General features: G+C 39.8%; 1 protein-coding gene across 2 annotated transcripts in view; it reads left to right on the forward strand.

Moving 5' to 3' along the window:
* Nucleotides 1–23,196, forward strand: part of INPP5F (inositol polyphosphate-5-phosphatase F) — an 82,930-nt gene that overhangs the window by 47,936 nt on the left and 11,798 nt on the right. For both annotated transcript variants that reach the window (XM_049854749.1, XM_049854750.1), the window contains exons 4-14: nucleotides 7,561–7,689; nucleotides 7,914–8,081; nucleotides 8,198–8,254; nucleotides 10,600–10,798; nucleotides 12,029–12,208; nucleotides 13,119–13,186; nucleotides 16,466–16,590; nucleotides 17,394–17,471; nucleotides 18,630–18,750; nucleotides 20,221–20,349; nucleotides 22,350–22,467. In XM_049854749.1, the coding sequence (XP_049710706.1) occupies nucleotides 7,561–7,689; nucleotides 7,914–8,081; nucleotides 8,198–8,254; nucleotides 10,600–10,798; nucleotides 12,029–12,208; nucleotides 13,119–13,186; nucleotides 16,466–16,590; nucleotides 17,394–17,471; nucleotides 18,630–18,750; nucleotides 20,221–20,349; nucleotides 22,350–22,467 (1,372 nt within the window). The remainder of the gene's footprint in view (nucleotides 1–7,560; nucleotides 7,690–7,913; nucleotides 8,082–8,197; nucleotides 8,255–10,599; nucleotides 10,799–12,028; nucleotides 12,209–13,118; nucleotides 13,187–16,465; nucleotides 16,591–17,393; nucleotides 17,472–18,629; nucleotides 18,751–20,220; nucleotides 20,350–22,349; nucleotides 22,468–23,196) is intronic.

The following is a 23,196-nucleotide window of genomic DNA, read 5'->3' on the forward strand; positions in this document are numbered from 1 at the left end:
TTAGCAGTTACCATTGGGTCAGCTCCAACTCACAGTGACTTTGTGTGTGTCAGAGTAGAACTGTGCGCCATAGGATTTTCAATGGCTGTTTTTTCAGAAGTTGTTTGCCAGGCCTTTCTTCCAAGGCACCTCTGGGCAGACTTGAACCTCCAACCTTTTGGTTTGCAGCTGAGCACGTTAAATGTTTTCACCACCCTGGGGCTTTCTAGAGCTGGATAATATCTTTAAAATAATTTAATCCTGTGGTTTTCAAACTTCTTATTTTTAGTAGAACCCTTGTCTTGAAATCTGGTATATAAAACACATAGAAGCAGAGCTGTTTTGGTTGAGGTGGTGATGAGGGGATCCTTGGGGCTCTGCCCATTTGGCCTCTCCTGGGAACCCCCTCTCTTCCAGGGGATCCCCTAGGTTCTGCACAAACTGTAGTGATTTAGGGGGATTTAACTTTTACTCTATCCTCTTTTGTCTGTATTTCTTGAAATTTTCCTAGGCATTGTTACTTCTATCATTTAAAAAAAAAAAGGTTTTTAAAAGAAAGAAAACCACTGATTTAGTGCAGTCTTCATTTCCCAGGGAGGAAACCAAACCCCCAAGTAAAGCAACTTAAGGCCAAAGTAATAAGGTTGCTAGGGCTCGTGTCTTTCCACCCCTCGGTGCTGCTCCTGGTAGAAGAAGCCCACAAGAGCAGTTGTATCATGTCTGATGTCGGTGTGGGATTTGGCATGTAGGGTCTGTCAGCACTCTGCTATAGCCCTAGCCTGTTTTGCTCACTATGTGCCCAGCAGACCTTGTGAGTTACCTGGGTTATCATATTTAATCCTTGAGACTACCGTTACTACGGGAACTGTTCTGATCCATGCTGTACAAATAAGGAAACGATGCTTGGCCAGGGGTAAGCCACATGGTTGGCACGTGGTAGGGTTCGGACCTGGACTCCAGTAGTCTGGTTCTGTATCACTCGGCTCAGCTGCCTCCCTGAACAGTAGGTAACACAGCACCACATGGTTTTCCATGCTGAGTTCTTAGGGAGGAAGTTTAGGGACAGGGTTAAATTGTTTAAAAAATAAGTAAAAATGTAAGTATTTTTATGCTTCAGATTTCATTAGAAATTCTACAATCCAATTTTAAGAAACTAACATTAGAACAAAATTAAGAGGACCTTGATTTTAACTATTTGTTAAGAGATTAGAGTACTTCTTATGTTGCTCTCATGGGTGTTACTGCTAGAACACAATTCCCTGTTGCCGATGTAGAGGCCGATAACTTAGACGGCAGTTAGACCTATTAAAAGCAGATGTTTACATTGTTTGTTTGCATTTTATTTTAATGAAGAGCAGCCAGACAAGCAAAAATTGCATTAGTTTACTAAGGTGATAAATTTGTGACCAATGTCTTTTGGATGGTATTGCTGAGAAGTTGAAAGATCAGCCTGCCTGGCTACGTAGGACCTCTCCCTTGAGGGTGATCACCCCCTGGCTGGTACTCTGGCTGAGCATACAGCTGGGGGCCCTGGCAGTTAGATTTAGAGAAGGGGAACTGCTTACCCAGCACCTCGTGCACCTGCAGTCATTACCTTGATCATTTGGCACTCCCAGCCCTGGGGAAACTTCAGTCGCTCCTCATCCAGAGAAGATTGGAACCCCTCTTACTACACTTTTCAGGGAGGTTTTCGAATACCCTTCTTGGCCACCAGTTTGTAACCTTTCTGAGTCTAGTGGCTGAGATCGCTGGGGCTAGTGTTTCCATTTATTGTTTACATGGAAAAAAAAATATGAAATTTTTAAACACAAAAGTGAAAACTTTGAGGTTTTCTTTATGCTTCAGACTTTTCTCTCTCGGTACTCTTTGAGTAAAAAAATCTTCAAATAAATATGAAAATGAGCCCTCCCCCCATGACATAGTTGAATATTTTTACAGTACTGTTGGACTGTGTAAGCTACAGCACTTACCAGGGCCGCTGAAGGTTATGTTGCATGTTAAGAGTTGAAATATGTTAACGCTTGCTAATTAGGGATAAAAGTCACTATAAAGAAGGCATTTCCAAATCCTGTTTTAGGAAATAGTTTGGTTCTCCTTTCTCTCAAGAGAATATAATTTTTTAAATTTGCATTTAAGCCTTTTTCTCATCCTTTAAATCCCATTTTATGGTAAAGGGGCTTTATGCAGTAAATCTGAGGTGGAAGGGCGAAGAATGGCTAAGTTGAAAATCAGGAATCACTTACTTACTTTCTAACATGTTAATTTAATTCTCTGCTACCCTCGTTTCAGTTCCCGTACAGCCCCATTTAAAAGGAGCTTTCAGGAGCCTAATCATTTTTAACTTCCATTTTTCTGATTATGCAGTAAATAGTGAAGGAGGATTAAAAAATCCCACTACTTAGATATAATCGTTGTCAGTATTCTGACTAGTTTTAATGGTTGTTTCCATTTGCCCAAAGTTCTTTGGAAGAGCAAAATTATTTTCAAATTTTTCAGGATAGTTGTTTTTTTTTTTTTCTTTTTCATTTTTACATATTTTTTCCTACTTTTATTCTGTTGTTTTTTTGTGAACATACATATTTCATGCATGTAAAACAAAACTGATTCTTTTGTCTTTGGAGTCCTCTGTAGCGCTTTTGAATAGCACAGTACTTTATTCTTCCCAGCAGGACCCTCAGGCTCTTCAGCGTGGTCACTGTTTCAGATCTGCTAGAGCCTAGCTTGTCTTCTGTAAGTGGAGCAGAAGCAATTTATTTCAGAGTCTGGTATTAATAGAAATTTCTGGTTTCTTGCCTCAGTTGCCTTTTTACCTCAAGTATGTGCCAATTTTAAAATAACAACTTTATTGAGATATAGTTCACATACCATAGAATTCACCCGTTTAAAGTGTACAATTCAGTAGTTACAGTATATTCTCAGAACTGTGCAACCATCAGCACAACTAATTTTAGAACATTTTCATCATCTCAGAAAGAAACCCCATATCCATTAGTAGTTACTCCCATTTCCTTCCTTCCCCTCAGCCCCAGGCAACCACTGATCTGCTTTTAATCTCTGATTTTATCTGTCTGGACATCTCAGATAAATGAAGTGATACGGTATGTGATTGTTTATGACTGGCTTCCTCCATGTAATACTTTCAGGGTTCCACATGTCGTATCGTATATCAGTACTGCATTCCTTTTTATGGCCGAATAGTAGTCCGTTATATGGATATGTCACATTTTATTTATCCTTTCATTGGCTAGTGGATATTAGGTTATTTCTCCTTTGAGGCTGTTATGAATAATGCTGCCATGAACATTCATGTATAGATTTTTGGCGTAGACCTGTGTTTTCATTTCTCTTGAGTTTATACCTAGGAGTCAAATGTTGGATCATACGGTAACTTCGTTTGATCTTTTGAGGAACTGCTAGACTCTTCCAAAGCATTGTGCCAGCCCTTTAAAATGACCTGTACGGGGTATGAAGAATCATGGGGTTCTAATAAAGGAGAACATAGATGTTCTTTCTTTTGAAAAAACATCCTTTAAAGTTTTATAGGCATATATTCCATGTCTGCATATCTTGTTTGTGTTATCTCATTGCCTTAATAGATAACTGCATCATTTTCCGTATTTAGTTTCCCATTAGACATCTGTTTAAAATTTTAGTTCCAGATGGATATAGCTGGATACCAACTTTTAAAATAAAACAGTTTATTTTGCTTTTCTTAAACAGTAGCAGCAACATGTCCTTAACTTTGGTTGCGAAACGTAAGTTATATGAGCAATAGAATAAATAGGAGAGCATTTCACGGAGCCTGTGGTGGTCGTTTTCCTTCTGAGATCACGTGCATCAAGCTGTGATAAGGTTCTAAGCACATACTACACAGAACTGGCTGGGCCTCTGGAAAAGGGAATGTGATCCCACTGTCAACCCTATACCTTGTAATCCCAAGGGCTCTATTTAAACAAAACATCACAGGACTGGAAAGGATCCCGAGAAGTAATTTTCTCTATTCCTATTTTTTGGCAGGACTGACTTTAACCCTTTCAGAAAGATACTAGCCTATCTTACCTTTTCTAAAGGTAACTATGTAGAAGCTTCTAAAATATTCTTTGAAAATATATAAATCTAAGGTAATTTTAGTTTCTATTTAGAAAAATTAGTTTTAGGAGACAGAGAAAGACTTCTGCTTAACCTCTGAGTTTGTGCTTTGCTATGCAGAACTGCACTGCCTCATCTGAAACCTTCAGAGCCATATTTCGTTTGGAATTCAGAGTTTTGGGGGATTTTCAAAAGGTTGTTCCATGTATTTTATGCACCTCAGTGAGTCTGAAGCATCATCCCTACAATCTCACACATTAATATTTCTCAAAGGCCCATGAGTATTTATACTAAGGGAGGTCAACAATGACTGTCCATAACCTCATATCAATCATTTAATGAGTTTGCAACAAACTTTAACAACTTTCAGGTTTCAGAGTTTGGGGATTTTGGGTTGTGGATAAGGAAGTTAAGGGATAACGGGCCTATCCCAATTCTGTTCTAACCACAGTATAAGGACAGGTGAAGAATAAAAATAGGAAAACATTACCGGGCTCAGAGAGAAGCAGCATCCCTGTGGAGCAGAAATGTGCAGTGCAAAGAACTGAAGGCACCGGCTACCTGGCTTCTGGATCTAAAAGCAGGCGTGACAGCTGGAAATTTGTCCCCTCAGTGTAAATAAAGGAGAGGAAAAGGCCAAATGGGAGATGGGGACCTGGGGCCGTGCTCTATACTTAAAGCTTGGTGCTACTGTGCAGCTCCCTGGCTCATGAGAAAGGAAGCTGTCAGGTTGTCTGCACTATGTGGGGTAATCCTTCCTAAAGAAGAATTCTCCTCTCTACCATGCTGGGAGACCTTGTGTTGAGAAACACTGGTCTGGGCAAAAGATAAAGATGTAAATTAACACAGTAGCACTGGCCATGAAGTGGTGGGTCGAGAGGAAAAACTTTAAGGAGGACAGCGGAAGATGATGCCAAGGCCTTGCTTCAGTGATCCAGTGGGTCAGCTGTCACCCGACAAGGGCGTGCCAGAGAAGGTACAAGGTTTGGGAGACAGATGTTGACTGGTGTGTCAGTTACGGGGAGATGTTGGATATATGAGTCGTGAACTCAGGGTAATAGAATGAGTCAACAAATATAGTGGTAGCTGAGATGATGAAAGAAGATGAAATTTTTTAGACACAGCATGAAGAGTGAGAAGAGAACTAAGGATAGAACACTGGGAAACACCAACATCTTAGGGACAGAAAGAGACACCAAAAAAGGAGACTGAGAAGGAATAGTCAGAGGTGGGGAAGAGCCCAGAGTGATGGGTGCCCTAGGGATCAGAGGAAGAGACAGCAGGGAGAGGACATTCTATAGAAGTGAGAAAAGCTTTATCCTTTTCAAAGTTGAGGAGGATACTTGTTTCAGACTGCCCAAACACTGAACTGGGGCCTTCATTCTGACCTACCCCAGTCAGACTATCCTCACAGGTCTAGTGACTGTGCTAAATGTGACACTGTTTGAACCCTGCTGACTCATGGTGGGGATTCCAGAGTTGAGGAATAGGTTTAAAAAAAAAAAAAAGTCCTGGCATACTAAACATGTTTATAGGTGGCAGGAAAGGAGCTATCAGAAAGAGAGGGCAGAACAGAGGAGAGGAGTGAATGGTGAGTCAAGGCCCGGATCCTGTAGGAGAGACAGCAGGAAATTAGCCTTGAACAGAAAAAGCTACTCAACCCCCGTTTTCTGAGTGAGGAAAGGGTGGGTGCAGAATAGGGATGCTGCTACGGATTTGCTTTAGAATAGTTTTTGATTCGTGCATGGGGGGAAATTTTGCTGATTTGAAGGCTTTTGAGGAATAATTATGTCAGACAAATGCATAATATCCTGTTTTGAGTATTAAAATTGCAGCAATCTGTAACCAGGTTTGGGCATGCCTTCAGATTTTTTAAAAGGAAGCGTTATTAATATGACTAGATAATTACTAACATTCTGTCTAAAAATTGCTAACCAACAATTGCTCAGTGCTACAAGCGGCGGCAGCAGCTTCTCTGCTTCTCTGCTGTCCCAGGGATATTCCCCAAGGAAGGTGGCGGTGAGGGGTGTGATAGGTTGATAGAGGGGAGTCATGGTTTTCCCAGGACTACTTACCTGGCCCGTGTGTAAATCGTGGGCTACCACTGACATTTGTGTGCTGCGGACAGTGATTCAGCTGAGAAAGGGAAGAATCGCTGGAGCTGTGTTTACATACTTAGTTCTTCTCTCTTTCCCTATCAATGTTAAGATCTTGTTAGTTTCACTGTTTGAAGGGAAATTAAGTTAGCTCGGTTTTGGCAGGACCGTCAGCCTTTTCTACCTCATCTTTAGTTCCCTTGTCTTTAACATTAGGGCAGGAGTAGTGTAAAGTTGTCATCATGTTGTGAGACCCATGTGAACAGAGTGTTCATAATTTTGAAAAAGGCATAAAATCAGTTGGAGGTCCCATAGCATCTGAAAACTTGGTCCAATTATTAGCCCCCACTTCCACATTTGATTAAGCAGGGATGGTCTTTGTTGTGTTTTGTTTTTACATTTATAATGAGAGTTTAAATTTTGTTCTCATTAAGTTTTACCCCATCCTGTCCATCATCTGCTAATGATTATTCTGTAAGACACCAACAATAGGAAACATTTAGTGACTGCTAACTCTCGTTAATAGGAGTCCACCACTTAGTGGAGCGACACAGCTAATGTGTTGAAAAAATGGAATTGGTCTGCATATGGTTAATAGAATCCTTGGGTGCCTTTCTGAATACTTGCTTTGTGTTCTGAGCCACATGAAATTGTATGTAAAACCAACCCTTGACTTAACCGAGTAGCCTTCTTTAGCACTTCTGTGCCCTTTTTGTCTTACCAAAGCCACGTTCATGTTCCCGTCCTCTTCTTCAACCCAGTCAGTTGGATGGTACGTTTCCTGCAGCCCCTAATTACTGCCTTTTAAAATTTAACAAGTCTCTGGACCCAAAGAGTGTATTAGTACGCTTATTTCATTGGGAACAGGAGGAGAGGGAGTGACTGAAATGTTCATCTTTTAAGATTCCCGATAGAGCACTCTTAAGACATCTTCTCAACCAAAACTTAGTCAACTTGCATTAATAAATTCTTATCACAGATAATTTTCTCATTATCACAGATAGCTGTGAAATAATAACCCCGAAGCATAGCAAATGTATATTTTGCAGTATTTGTAATCCTAGACACCAGTTTTTAAAACATTAATAACCTCAGAACATTTTATTTTTCAGCTATATTAGGCATGAATCCTAACCTGAATTTTCCACCTCTGAACATTAAACCCTAAGTATACCCTGCCCTGTGTTCTTCGTGTCTTCTCTTCTACTATAGCTTTCTAATCGTTGAAACCACAGCTGCGTTTCCTAACATCAGTTGTCTTCTTGGTCATTTTACTAACTCTTGAGGCTTACTTTGAACTGAAATGCACGAGCAGTAGCGTTCGCTTCTGCCCTCATGCTGAACATTCAACAAACGGATATTAATGCTAATGAACCATCTTTCTCTAATTATTCAGCTCTGTAAGAAGCATCATTTTGGAATTAATAAACCAGAGAAGATTGTACCATCTCCCGATGACTCGAAGTTTCTACTGAAGACCTTTACGCATATTAAATCCAATGTGTCCGCGCCTAATAAAAAGAAAGTAAGAGTTTAATTGATACGACTTTGAGTGCACTTTTGATTGGTTTTAAATCGAGGAGTAATTTTCCTGCCAGTAAGTTTATTTTCAAAACACTTTGTCGCATTAAAACATTGTCTCTGCAAGTCCTTGGGATTATTTTCAGCTCTGTCTTAGGAAGCTGTGTGTTATCCGCGTAATACTTTACACTTAGTTCCCATGATGATAGTAGATGTCATTTCTCCTAGGTTAGGGAAAGTAAAGAAAAGGAGAAGCTGGAGAGGAAATTACTCGAGGAGTTGCTGAAGATGTTTGTAGACTCGGAGTCCTTTTACTACAGTTTGACCTATGACCTGACCAATTCGGTGCAGAGGCAGAGCGCTGGGGAGAGGGATGGTTGCCCCCTCTGGCAGAAGGTACTGCTGACGCTCAGTAGGGTTTGCCCTCCGGACAATGTATGGACCTCTTTGGCTTGTGTGGGAGAACTGCAATAGCATGTGTTTCTGAACTGTTTATTCTCTTGTTTTTCCAGGTGGATGACAGATTTTTTTGGAATAAATACATGATACAAGATCTTACTGAGATTGGTGTGAGTAGCTGTTTCTAAAATATCCTAAGCGATAGTTGTTAAGTAAGTGCTTTAACTTGTGTTAAAATAAAAATCTCACTATAATATTTTCCCCTCTAAAATGGGGTCGTTTAGGCCATTATTTTAAGGCAGTTCACAGTCCCACTACATAGCCAGAGGCTCTCTTTTTAGCAGGTTCCCATAGGATACTGATCATTTAAGGCTGCGGAGCTACTGTCCACAGAGTTCTGTAAAGGGGATATTTTGTTTCTACCCATGGAGTGTGAAGCCTTTGATTCCTAATCTTTAAAATTAGAGAATTGAAGTAGACAGGTCTCTAAGGCCACTCCAGAACTGCCAATGATTGATTCCGGGAAGACAGGGAATATGACGAGATTATCATGTGAGGCTCCTTCTGGTTTAACGATTACGTTTTTTCTTCTCTCTGCCCCAGGAAGATTGGTTCATACATTCATTTAATCATCAAATATCTAAAAGCTTGCTGTGTGCCTGTTGCAGTTCTATGCAATAAACAAAGCAGATTGATAGCTGAATAGGGTCATACATTATCCTTTTTTTTTTTTTAAACTTCAGAAATTTCAAACCTTTTAACTTCTTTCTGTTTCTCCCCATACACCTCATTCATTTATGCTAACGTGGTTAGTAGAAATGATTTTGACTTCATCTAGTGCTGTCTAACCAATGTATCAAGAATGAGGCATGAAGTTGTTCTTACCTCTGTTTATGATGCGGATCAAGCTATGACATCAAAACCCAGTGACAGAAGAGAAAAATGATAAGGGTGTTTATAATGATTAGATTTGTCCTGTCCACTGGCATTCACAATGTGGAGTTCAAATACGTTTTTTACAGAGTTATTATTAGAACATGTTTTACATTACTATTCCAAACTGATAAGGGTGGTACTTGGCAGCATTTATTTCTCCATTCCTGTCCAGTTTTGCTTTTGTTGCTAGAACAAATATACAGATAACGGGATTGGTGATAAGAGTAATGAATGCAGGTAGTGCCTTCAGCTCATTCACTATTTTCAGTTCTATCCACCTTCCTGAGATCCTATCTGCAGGCTCCATGAAACCGTGAGATAGGGCCTGGAGCATATGATGATTGACGAGGAAATGGATTTGAAGTTGATTCTGTGATTAAGTCTAGATACAGCTATGGAGGTGGAAGGAGAGAAAGTGGAACTGAGAATAACTCTCTAGAGTCCCTTTCATCCTTATCCTGTCTCTATATATAGTCAGTTGAGAAATCTGAATCTTTTTAGTCTGAAAGACACAGAAGAGGAAATCTCTAATTAATACTCCCCTAATTATGTTGGATTGGAGCCCTGGTGATGCAGTGGTTAAAGCGCTCGGCTGCTAACTGGAACGTCAGTGGTTTGAACCTGCCAGCCACTCTGTGGAAGGAAGATGTGGCAGTCTGCTCCCGAAAAGATTATAGCCGTGGAAACCCTATGGGGCAGTTCTGCTCTGTCCTATAGGATCACTATGAGTCTGTCCGATAGTGTTGCTATGAGTCAGCGATGGGTTTGGTTTTTTGGTTTTAATTATGTTGAATTACTTTTTAAAGTAAGATATTTAAGGAAAGGCATTCCTTCCCCCTCCCTCGCACCCCCCCCCCATTTGATACTTGGATTTTGGCTTAGAGAAGCAAGTTTTTTTTCTAAACTAGAAAGTAGAGTAGACCTATGTCATAGTAAAGTGATCAGAATTGGTTGTATTTTATTAAAGGCTTAATATAATTGGAGTTAAAAATCCATTTTTTAAATTTATTTCTTTGAGTCAACAACAGTAATCATAACAACTACATTTGTTAAATACTATGCTGTAACTACTATTTGGCATGGAATATGCTAAACACTTGACATACACTATTCACTTAACCTCCACAGCACCCTGTGAGGTAGTAGTTATGCCTGTTTCACAGAGGAGGAAGTTGAGGAACAATAAAGTGCAGTGTTCACCTCAGTGAGTTTGTAAGTGGGGAAGCTTGGATTTGTACCCAGGCTGTCTGGCTCCTGTGCTGTGTTCCTCTCAGTTAGCTCTTTTCAAATTCACCACCATAAAGAAAAGGAAAGGGCCTTCCCTCCTTCCTTCCATTCTTCCCTTCTTCTTTCCTTCCATCCCTCCCTTCTTCCCTCCTTCATTTTCTTTATTTTTCTCCCTGCCTTCTTCCCTCTTTCCATCCCTCCTTAGTTTCTCTTTTAAACAGAAAATATGGGTAAAGAATAGAAGGTTTCTGCTTTTTATAAACTGACAAATATTTGCTAACTACTCTTTGGTTTTAAGAAAGTAGCGGTTCTGCACAGAATAGAGACAGCGTGATGTTCATATTGTTTCCAGGTACCGGATGTGAACTTTTGGATCATCCCCATCATCCAAGGTTTTGTGCAGATTGAAGAACTTGCGGTTAATTATAACGAAGCATCTGACGATGAGAAAAGCAGCCCAGAGACCCCCCCTCAGGAGTCCACCTGTGTAGATGACGTTTACCCGCGATTTCTAGTGGCTCTCATTTCACGCCGAAGTAGGCACAGAGCAGGTGAGCTGTGGGGCTCAAATGGAAAGTTGGCAGATGTGTCGAAAGGCTAATGGCAATGCTGGGTTTGGAAGCACAGCTGGCTCCAGAGTGCTGCTGCTGTTAGGTGCAGTCGTGTCAGTTCCGAGTCATAGCAACCCTGTCTACAAAAGAATGAAGCGCTGCTGGTCCTGCACCATCCACACAGTGTTGCTGTGCCTGAGCTCACTGGTGCAGCCGTTGTGTCAGTCCATCTCACTGAGGGTCGTCCTCTTTTTCACTGACCCTCTGTTTTACCAAACATGGTGTCCTTCTCCAGGGACTGGTCCCTCCTGATAACATGTCCAGAGTACATGAGACAAAGTCTGGCCATCCTCCCTTCTAAGGAGCTTTCTGGCTGTACTTCCAAGACAGATTTGTTTGTTCTTCTGGCAGTCTGTGGTATATTCACCATTCTTTGCCAACACCGTAATTCAAAGGCACTAATTTTTCTTCTGTCTTCCTTGTTCATTGTCCAGCTTTCACATGCTTATGAGGCAATTGAAAATATCATGGCTTGGATCAGGCACACCTTAGTCCTCAAAGTGACTCTTTGCTTTTTAACACTTTAAAGAGGTCTTTTGCAACAGATTTGCCCATTGCAATAGATCGTTTGATTTTTTGACTGCTCCTTCCATGGATGTTGACTGTGGACCCAAATAAAATGAAATTGTTGACAACTTCAATCTTTTCTCCATTTATCGTGATGTTGCTTATTGATCCAGTTGTGAGGATTTTTGTTTTCCTTATGTTGAGGTGTAATCCGTACTGAAGGCTGTAATGCTGAGTGGTTCTAAATACTGTGACATACATAATCGGGGGCTAATTTTTGCAGAGGAGTGAATAGGGAAGAGCTAGCAAAAGGAGAAAGAAAAGGCGGTATATAGAGAGAAGAGGAGAAAGTGGGTTTTGGGGTGTGCTTCTGAAGACTAATGTCCCACGTGACAGCTCGTAGCCCAGGGATAAATCCTTAAGTGCAAGTACCTGTGAGAAAACCCTCCTCTTTCAGGTCTTAGGAACTGCCTCAGCTTCAGCTTGTTAAAAACAAAGCTGTGTATAATTATGATTTGGGTCAGCTGGTACTGTTCTGGCTGGCGGTTGCCCATTGGATCCCAAGGCAATCCTGAAATGCCCGTGTCTGGTTAAGAAAATAATCTAGGCAGACTAAGTACACTTCTTCAAATGCCGCTGCTTTGTATTTTATTCTTCTTGCAGGAATGCGCTATAAACGAAGAGGTGTTGATCAAAATGGAAACGTTGCCAATTACGTGGAGACTGAGCAGTTAATTCACGTTCATAACCACACCCTGTCATTTATTCAGACACGAGGCTCTGTGCCCGTGTTCTGGAGCCAGGTTGGGTATCGATATAATCCAAGACCTCGACTGGACAAAAGTAAGCATGTCAGTTATGTGGTTTTCAAATGAGGATTTCGGAGAGAATGTTCTATTTTTTTTTAATTAGGTATTGATAGCTTTGCTTTGACAGATAACTTTACTCAAAACCGTAATTCATAATGTCAAATTTAATAGAAAGTGATATTAATTACAGAGATAAGAGATAATAATAGCTGTTGACTATTTAAATTATTTATTTAACAATAAACAAAAATTTCCCAATAATAGAGCTAGACAAAGCTTATTTCACAGATTTTTAATTGCTATTGCTTTGAAGAATACCTTATTGAATGCTTAATTTTGGTAAGGGTAAATGTAGCCATTATTTATAGAAGGAGGAAATGCTTTAGCAAGATGGCATCTACCAAAAATAGATTAAATGCCTTTACTTAAATGTCTCTCCATGAAGCTTTTTTGTTTTTTTTAAAATAAGATTTCGTTTCTTCCAGTGTTTTAACTGTAGGACTATAATAGTTAAGTCATTTAAATCTAATTAGATTACTGAATGAGGCTGATTTTTAAAATTGTTTATAAAATATTTTTCTTTTAAAACTTAATTTGTATTCTTTGAGAATTCAGTAACTTTGGTTTTTTAAAATCCTTGTTTTAGAGGGGCTTTTATTCTTTTATTGTAAGCCGTATGAAATCTTCAGATATGAAATCAGGATGGATTATAAATAATGTCATAACTTCACAGTGTGCACTTTCAGATATGTTCAATTTAGTCTATTTAAGAAGAAGGTTAGAGATCTTTGGCATAGCATTTCATTTTAAAATACTGCTTTTAGACAGTCAGTGCATTTCAACTACCAATAAATTATTTAAAAGCCAGGGTAAAAATGGAGTAGACACTAACTCCTGTCTTAAACATGGGAAGGAAAAATAGACTTTGTGTCACTTCTTTGTAGGTGAAAAGGAAACTGTTGCCTATTTCTGTGCCCATTTCGAGGAACAACTGAAAATTTACAAAAAACAGGTGGGCTTTGATCTGTAGTAGTGAATGTTCCTTCATGTTTAGAAATGATTGTGTATCTCTTTAAATTTCATGAAAATAACAACGTGCTATTGATAATTAAACAAAGCAGCATTTATCATGAAGTTAAAAATACATATAAGCTAAGAATATTATTTAAAAATAATCGAGTTAGCTACAGTAGACTGTATTTGCATAACATACAGAGATTAGACTGCTTCCATTATTACAGTCCATGAAACCTCTGGAGTAAGAAATGAAGGTCATCTCTCAATACCACCCAGACTGTCACCTTCTGGAGATAACAATTTGGTTTGTATCATTTAAGATTTTTTTTTTTAATTGTGTTTTAGGTGAAAATTTACAGCGCAAATTAGTTTCTCATTCAAAAATGTATACACAAGTTTTGTGATGTTGATTACAGTCCTGCAAGGTGTCAGCACTCTCCCCCTTTCCATTTACACGCTGGGTTCCCCATGTCCATTCATCCAGGTTGCCTGTCCCTTCCTGCCTTCTCTTTGCTTTTAGGCAGCTGTTGCCCATTTGGTCCTGTATATTTGATTGAACTAAGAAGCGTGTTCCTCACATGTGTTATTGTTTGTTTTATAGGACTGTCTAATCTTTGGCTGAAAGGTGGACTTTGGGAGTAGCTTCAGTTCTGAGTTAGCAGGGTGTTGGGAGTTCCTCTCAAAATCTTTTTTTCTCTGCCCACCTTTCATATGTATTCATATACTCACATATAGGAATAAGATCATCTAAGCCAAAACCAATTAAAAACTATTAGATAAAATACCAGTTCAATAACATAACCAGATTTCAGATATAAGATTAATGTGTAACAATCAGTAATGCTTCTGTCATTATCAGTGACCAGTCTAAACGTGTAATGCCATGGGATGCTTTTTTCCTAACAGCAACAAGAATAAAATATGAAAAAATAACCTGAAATCTAACAAACATACACAAAGATTTATGTATTACATATTGTATATGTATATATATATGTTATATATATAATGTGTGTGTATATATATATATATATGGGGAAAAAAGAGAATAACTGAAGAACAGAAAAGAAAACCTGAATACATAGAAAATACCACATTTCCTGGAAAGGAAGACTTATTATTGAATAGATTTTAATTTTTTAATTAGTATATAAATTCAGCGTAATCCCAAACAAAGCCCCAGCAGGGAAATAAAAAACAAACGTTCAGATTGAAAAAAAAAAAAAGCTTGATAATAAGAGATCAAGGTAGGTATTTGGGGAAAGGAGAACCCTCACACATTGCTGCCGTTAGTTGCTGTTATTTGCCGCCACGTCATGATGACCTTTATATAATAGAATGAAATGTTGTCCATCCTGTACCATCTGCATGATTGTTGGTATGTTTGAGTCCATTGCTGTGACTATTGTCTCAATCCATTTAATTGAGGGTTTCCTTCATTTTCATTGACCCTCTACTTTACCAACCATAATGCTCTTTTCTAGCAGGCGGTTTTTCCTGATAACACATTGAAAGTAAGCAAGCTGAAGTCTCGCCATCCTCGCTTCTTGAGGAACATTCTGGTTGTTATTTCTTAGACTGATTTTTTCGTTCTTCTTTGCCAACACAATTCTAATGCATCAATTCTTCTGTCTTCCATTTTCATTGTCCGGTTTACACGTGCCTGTGAGGCAATTAAAAAGACCATGGCTTAGGTCAGGTGAACCTTAATCATCAAAGTGATATTTTTGCTAGAGGGAGCATAAGTGGATACAGCCATTTTGTGGGTAGCTGAAGTGGTTAAGTCCGTGACTACTAGCTGAAGGTTGGTGGTTTGAACCCACCCAGTGGCACCCCAGAAAGCGTGTGTTGCCATGAATCAGAGTCAACTCGAATGCAACTAACAACAATTAAAATAAAATATATCGTTTGACCTAGTAATTTTACTTTTGATATCTATCCTATGTACCGTATACAAAAGTCAACTCCAGTTGGATTATGGATCTAAGCGTGAAAGGTAAAGCAATAAAACTTTTAGAGGAAAACTACATCTCTGTGACCTTTGGTCTTAAACACAACTTAAATAGCACTAAGCATAATAGAAAAATTGATACATTTGACTTATTAAAATAAAGAACTTGTATTTATTGAGAGGCACCTAATGAAAAGGCAGTTCACAAAGTGAGAGAAGATATTTTCAGTACATATGACAAAGGACTCATATCTTGAGTATATAAAAAAGAACTCCTGTAAACCCATAAGAAAAAGATAGATACCCCAAAAGAAAAAAAAATGGCCAAAAGACTTGAGCAGACTCTTCCTAAGAAAGGGTATCCAAAAGGCTAATAATAAACACATGGAAAGGTGTTCCACTTCATTAATCATCAGGGAAATGCTGAATTAAAACCACTGTTCGTGTACCAGAATAGCTAAAATTAAAAAGATGGGCAATACCAAGGGTTGGCAAGGATGTGGAGCAACTGAAACACTAATACACTCCTCCCAGGAGTATAAATTATGCAACTACCATTTATGACCCAGGAATTCCGCTCCTACATATATACTTAACAGAAATGCATGTGTATATTCACCATAAGGCATATACAAGCATGTTTATAGCAGCACTGCTCATAGAAGTAAACCGGAACTACCTGATTGTTCATCAGCTGTAGAATGGTAAATAAAGAGTGGTATATCACACAGTGACTTTACAACAATGTGAATGAACAATTTACAACTGGCAAAAGAAGCCAGCCGTCGAGTCCATAACTGGTTATTCAGTTTGTATAACCATAAAGCAAGCAAAACTAATTTCTGTGGCCAGAAGTCAGGATAGCAGTTACCCGGGGTAGTTTGTTCTGTTCCATTTGAGTCATTTCCTATACTGGTACCATAGTTTTGGAGTCCTGGTGACACAGCGTTTAAGAGATTGGCTGCTAACCAAAAAGTCGGCAGTTCAAATCCACCAGCTGCTTCTTCGAAACCCTATGGGGGCAGTTCTACTCTGTCCTGTAAGATCACTGTGAGTCAGAATTGATTCGAGGGCAACGGGTTTGGTTTTGGTTAATGTGTAGAAAAGCTATTAATGCCATGGGTGTTAGCACTTCTCATAAACCTGAACATAACAAATGAAAATTCAATTTTATTGGAAAAAATTTGAGGCTTGAATAGATTGTCTAAGTAAAGCTATAAAATATTTCTAAAACATAATTCTAAATACATCATTTAAAAATCACATTATGATCCTAACATCTGATTAAACTTAATTTTTTTCTTTATTTTCTCACTCTCACAGGTTATAATTAACTTGGTAGACCAGGCAGGAAGAGAGAAAATTATCGGAGATGCTTACCTGAAGCAGGTGTTACTCTTTAACAACTCACACCTCACTTACGTTTCATTTGACTTCCATGAGCACTGGTAAGGTGGCTTCCTGAGAGGAGTTTAGATCAGTCCCAATGCTTATGGTAGCTGCTGCCACAAGGACCTTAGGTTGTCTTCTTTTTCCTAAAAAGAGAAATTCCTTCCTCTCCTCGTTTTTAGGAAGGTAAAGAATATCATTCGTTTATTTAGTTTTCATTTTCGTATGGGTTTTATTTTGCCCAAAAACATGAGTTAATTGTCCTCGAAATACTTATAGTCTTCCTGGTCTAAAATGACTGGGAGATGGAGAGTCCCATTTTCCCTTTTTTCCCATCAGTTGAAGAACTTCTGGAGCGTTTTCTCCCTGCTTGGGTCTTAACTCGGAGGAAATAATAGAGTTCTCTTACTCAAAAACATCTTGCTGTCATGTCTTCATATTTTGTTAGTAGTACGACTTTCCCTATGGGTCAGCTTCACCAGAGTTTGCTCTGGAAAAAACAACTGGGGAATCATCCCCATGTCACTTTTAACTTGTGTGCATTCTGAAAGCGAAGCTCTTTTGTCATGATCCTGGCTCTTACTTGGGTTAATTTGCCTACATATTGGGGAATTTGATGGGAAAAGAAGCTTCTGACACCTGTGATGATATGTTTCAATGTATTTTTAAGTATGCTTTATTTCACAGTGCAAATTATTATAAGCATTTGTATAATCTATATGACATATAGTAGTGCTCACCTCATATACTTTTAGCAGCAGTTCTCTTTAATTTTTACAAGCTACTTTAAATATATCTTACGTAAATTTTTTAAAATTTTCAATTATTAAAGTTTTTTCCTTTCTTTTGGCATGTATTTTAGCCGAGGAATGAAGTTTGAGAATGTTCACACACTAACAGATGCCATTTATGACATTATTCTTGACATGAAGTGGTGTTGGTAGGTATTTCATGAGAAGTCAGTTTGACAGACTCTTGGTCTGTGAAATCATGTGTGCTTTTTCTAGCTACCACTGAGCATTAAAATAATAGCAGCATGTTGAGAAAGGATTTTTGTTTTGCTTTCCAATTCCTCTTCTCCTTTCAAGAGTATTGTTCTTCATCAGGCAGTGCCAGCCTTGAGCAGGGAGAGGGTGTCAGATGGTTGGGCACAATGGAGTGAAATGCTCTGTGACTGTTGAGGACGTAAGTAAGTCTGTTCTAAGCTCCATAGTCCTCATTTTCTCTTTCTCACTATCCCTAAAATGGGAAGTGAGGCTTCCTGGCGAGTTGCTTCCAGTTTTCAGGGGTATCAAATTGTCAGAGAAGGAAAACGGTTCTCAGACAACAAGGGGGATGTGTAGGAAGAAAATTTGGCTTAAATGACAGGAGAGAACCTTAGATTAGGCTTTAAGACCGCATGGGTGGCCAGAGACACTAGATGGGCCAGGGCCAATGCACGACTCCTCCCTGGGTGGTAAAAGTAAGTGAGTCTGTTTTAGATACCTTAGGTGCATTTCTGCCTGGTATCATTTATCAAAAGGGAGGAACAAGATGATGTTTGATGTGCTTCCTGATTTTTAAGTATAGAGAAAAGCATAAAAGTGAGTTTGAGGAGCCCTGGTCATGCAGTAGTTAAAGCACTCAGCTGCTAACCAGAAAGTTGGCAGTTCAAACCCACCAGCCGCTCTGTGGGAGAAAGATGTGGCGGTCTGCTTCCATAAAGATTTACATTCTTGAAAACCCTATGGGACAGTTCTACTCTGTCCTGTAGGGTTGATATGAGCCGGAATCGACTCAACAGCAGTGGGTTTGGGTTTTTTGAACCAGAGTTTATCTCAGCTCTGCCTCTTGGTAGGTGTGTGATTTGTGTCACAAACCTTTTCCTGTGCCTCATTTCTCCCCCTGCCTGCCCCATGGGGATAATACATTTCTTGCCAAATGATTTTGCGAATTAGCAACAATGTCTATCAAGGACTTGGTAATGCCTGGCATATCATAGTAATATTCTAAACCATTGAAAGCTAATGCTACTGTTGTTGCTTTAAAGAATTGTGATTTTTGAAAGCTTACTAAAGTATTTCACATTGTAAAATGCCCCTGTACTGTTTTCGAAAAGGGTGGATCAAGCTGGGGTGATCTGTAAACAAGAAGGGATTTTCCGTGTGAATTGCATGGACTGCCTGGATCGCACCAACGTGGTCCAAGCTGCCATCGCACGGGTGGTCCTGGAGCAGCAGGTAATTTGGAGTCCTCTGGCGGGTCAGCATTCATCTGTGAATGGTTTTTTCATATGTAAAAGAATAGCTGAAATCTTTGTCTAGTAGAACATACAGCATACCAGCATTCTTGCTGCTTTCAAACTTAGAAAGCTCAAACTCCACTAGAAATAAGCTGAATAAAGTGGCATTCTCTTAAGTACTTATTTCAGGAATGTCAGGATTGAAATGGATTGGGTGGCATTGTGTGGTCATTTGCCTTTTTTCCTTCAGTTCCAAAACCTACCTTTTTGTAGTAACTTCCAAGGACCTTGTTAGTTGCCATCAAGTTGATTCCGACTCATGGCAACCCCATGTGTATAGGGGCCTTGCAGATGCAGATCGCCAGGCCTGTCTTCCAAGGTGCCTCTGGGTGGGTTCGAACCACCACCCTTTTGGCTAGTAGTCAAGTGCTTAACCGTTTGCACCATCCAGGGACTCCATCCTAAACTCACCCTTTTGTATTCCATTCTGGATGCTGGGCCCAGACTCGGTGTATCACGTATCTACTTGGCCAGCCAACTCCTTGTCATACTCTGCCAGGAGGGCTTGCCAAAGGGAGACCACCAGGCAAGAGGAGGAAAAGGGACAAGCTCCTTCACCTGTGCCGTACCTGTCAGCACTGCTGTCCCTGGGCTTGTTGGTTCCTTGGTACCACAGAACCAGACTCTCCCTTTATGCCTCAGCCCTAGGGGTGGCAGCTGCTTCCTGCAGATGTCTTCACTGCCAGCTCAGTGTCTCCTCTCAGGTCGTTCCGCCCTCCAACACCTGGGTTGCGGATTCTCTGTATTATATTCCCAAAGTAGACATACTCAGCATGGTTTCTGTTTTTTCCTGACAGGCAGCTTAATATAGCATTTGAGTATCTGGGCTTTCGAGTCAGCTCCCTGGGCTCAAACCCTGACACTACCACATACTAGGTGTTGACCCCACCACATACTAGGTGTTGACCCCATGCCAGGAGCTTAACCTCTCCAAACGTCAGTGTCCTCATCTTTAAAATGGGGATAATAAGAGTATCGATTGCACAGAACTGTTAACGAGAAATCAGTGGTAGTTTTGTGAAAACACTCAGACCCCTGGACCTGGCCCAGAGTGAATGTTTGCGGGACACTTACTGCTCTGCTACTGTTAGTGTTACTGTTGCTTCTCTGTGCTGTTTTTGATACTTAGTTTCACTTCATAGGCAAGTTTAAAACAAAGACAAAATATAATAGTGTGAACCTATGCACTAAAAATTACACCAACACAATGTAAATATTTTATTCAGCTGTAGTAATTTATAAAGCTGTCTTCCAGGCAGAACTTTATTTTTAAAAAGTCTGGAAGCATTAGTGCTTTTTTTTAAGAGTCCTAAATTGTATATGATCACACTTCCTTTTCTGCAGCACGAATTTTATGCTATGGTTTCCTGGCTCCTATGCAGTTAATCTACCCATATGTTCATTTTAGCTGAAAAAGCTCGGTGTGCTGCCCCCGGAACAGCCGCTGCCAGTGAAATGCAGTCGGATTTACCAGCTAATGTGGGCCAACAACGGTGACTCCATTAGCAGACAGTACGCTGGGACAGCTGCTCTCAAGGTAAATGTACCAGCAGGCATCTGTGGGTCGTCTGTGGGACGCAGACCAGATTGTGGTTTCAAACCAACTTGGTTTTTGAGAATGGTATTTGGACTCCAGGTGGCACGTCCTTGTAGTTGTCTCCTTTGTGGAGTGTTGGCTAAGGCAGGGTCACACGTTCATATTCTTGCAGGGCCCAGGTAAAGTGGCTCCAGCAGGCCACCCATGAGATCACAGGGAGAGGTGAGTCTGTGTGGACCTGAGGAGTCGGAATCGACTTGGCAGCAACGAGTTTGGTTTTTGGTTTTATGGAAGTGGTTGAGTTAGTTCAAATTAGATTTATGTTAATTTTCCTTCAAGGTAAATTCATTTGGAGATATTTCTTCCACAGCTAATAGTCTATCTTTTGGTTAAGGAATAAATATCCAAAATTTTTTTATTAACTAAGGGAGGTGAACTTTAGAAGTCCTTGTGAAAGTTCTAGTCTCAAGGGAAATACAGTGAAACCTGTAAGAGCTGGAACTCAACAGAGCTGCCTTTTCCACGTCTCGCCAGTTTTCAGCCTTTGACAGGGTGCAGTTTTACCACTTTTCTGTTGCTCTCTATTAGTGGAAAACATTCGAGTTCTTCTCTGACAGGTTTCCACTTTACAAACGTTTAGCCTTCACTTTTTATACTTTTATTTTAAAGTTCTTTGGAGTCAGCATTCATGCTCCTCTCTTCTGTAATAGATCGTTCTTGTTAGCTGCCAGCAAGTTGGCCCCGAGTCATGGCAACTCCATGCACAATGGAATGAAATGCTTGGCGGTTCTGTACCATCCTCCTGATCAGTTTTGGATTGGACCATTGTGATCGATGGAGTTTTCAGTGGTTGATTTTTGGAAGTAGATTGCCAGGCCTTTTTCGCTAGTCTTAGTCTAGAAGCTCTGCTGAAACCTGTTCAGCATCATAGCAACAGGCAAGCCTCCGCTGGCAGGTGGTGGCTGCGCTTGAGGTGTTACTGGCTGGAACTGGCATCTGTGTCTCCCATATGGAAGTGCACTGAACCACCAGTGCCCTCTCCTACAGTAGATGCTTCTTGCTATACAGACAGCCCCCAACTTACAACGAAGTCTCATTCTGACGACTCTGTCGTAAATCAAATGCCTCGTTTTTTTTAGTTTTTATTATTATTGCCTTTTATTATCAGTGTCTTTATAAATCCAATATTTATTTGGAGGTTGGAAACATTACATATAAATTTACAGATACATTTTAACATCGTATGTAATACATATTGCTAACGATAAGATATACAAAAAAAAAAAAGTTTTAAGTGTGGTTTCTCATGACTCAAATGCGTCATAAGTTGGGGACCACCTACCTGTACTAATATTTCCTAGGAATTACCCAATTAATTGGCAGCATGTTCTTAAATTGTCAGTTGTAGGACGAGGCCTCTTTCAAAGATTGCATTGGATAGAAAGAGTGGTGTTGGGATGGGGACAGAAGAGACAGTACCTTCCTTGCCTGAAGTTTAAGTCACTGCCTCCCTACAGACTTGATCTGACATCTTTGTTGTGGAAAGTAAAGGAAACAAAACAATGTATATCTTCATTGGATCATTCTGTGGGTAATTGTAATGTGCAGCGAGGTATGGAAAGCTCTGCACGCCCTTGCTCGCTGGCTCTACTCGCATGCGCGCGTGCGCGCGCACATGTGTAGGTTAAATCCCATTGTCATAAACTCTAGGGAACTGTCCAGGCTTTCTTGCATGAGAATTTTGTGTATTACGCCACTTCGAGGCTTGAAAATCTTTTCGTTGTTTGGTTGTTTCTTGTATAATAGGTCTTCACAGGTAAACTAGAAATTCTACAGGTTACCAGGAATGACTTTAACCTAGCAGATCGTTTAGCTGTGGAGACTTGATGCCACAAATAGCATATTCAATTAACTACACCATTTGGAAATTTTGAAAGTTTATGGTAACCTATAGAATTCTAGTCTTGGACTGATTGTCAGAATGACCTTTTCTTTGACAGGGTGACTTTACAAGGACAGGAGAGAGGAAGTTGGCCGGAGTAATGAAAGATGGAGTTAACTCGGCAAATAGGTATTACCTGAATCGATTCAAGGATGCTTACAGGCAAGCCGTCATAGGTAAGAAACAGATGCTTTCCTTTCCTTGAAATTTGTTATTCTTTCTGTGACTGACATTTTACAGAAGCCAACTTTATTAACACAACTCATGTTTTGTAACATACTTGTGTTTGTATAGTGAACATCTTAATAAATCAAATTCAAATGTTTACAAGATTAGAGTTTGACAATCTTTGGGGCTGGAACAACAAAAGAAGCCACCTATTTCCATATAGACTTGTCTGTAAAAGACAACAGAGTGGAATAAGGTACCCTAAGACCTCAGCAGCTGAAAGCCCTATATTCCACGTGTTTTTCTGTATTTAAAGCTGAGAGATGTAACGAGATAATCCCCCCTGATGCTATTTATCATGTGTTCTGACTGTGGATGAAGGCACCACCCTTGTCTCTAAGTGTGGTTTAATATCCAGGTTTAGAGATTATCCTAACCAACTCTCACAATTTTTAGAAGAGGAAATGGCAGGTAGGTTACCCAGTAGAATTAATGCCTTGGCTTGTTTTTAACTTAATTTTCATGAAAGTGTTATCTTAGAGGATTAAGGTATAAATGCATAATGTTCTGGGTTAGAGCCAGATGTAACATACCTGACCCATGGTCCCTGAGAATCTTTTTTAAATCCTACTTTTTAACTGATTATGTAGCACACATGAAATGGTAGGGCCTAGCCACAAACCAGTTAGGGATTTGACAGGTCTGATGTAAAGAAAAGCAGGTCTTCAAACCTGTTC

This window comes from Elephas maximus, chromosome 16 (assembly GCF_024166365.1).
Source record: "Elephas maximus indicus isolate mEleMax1 chromosome 16, mEleMax1 primary haplotype, whole genome shotgun sequence".
NCBI lineage: Eukaryota > Metazoa > Chordata > Mammalia > Proboscidea > Elephantidae > Elephas > Elephas maximus.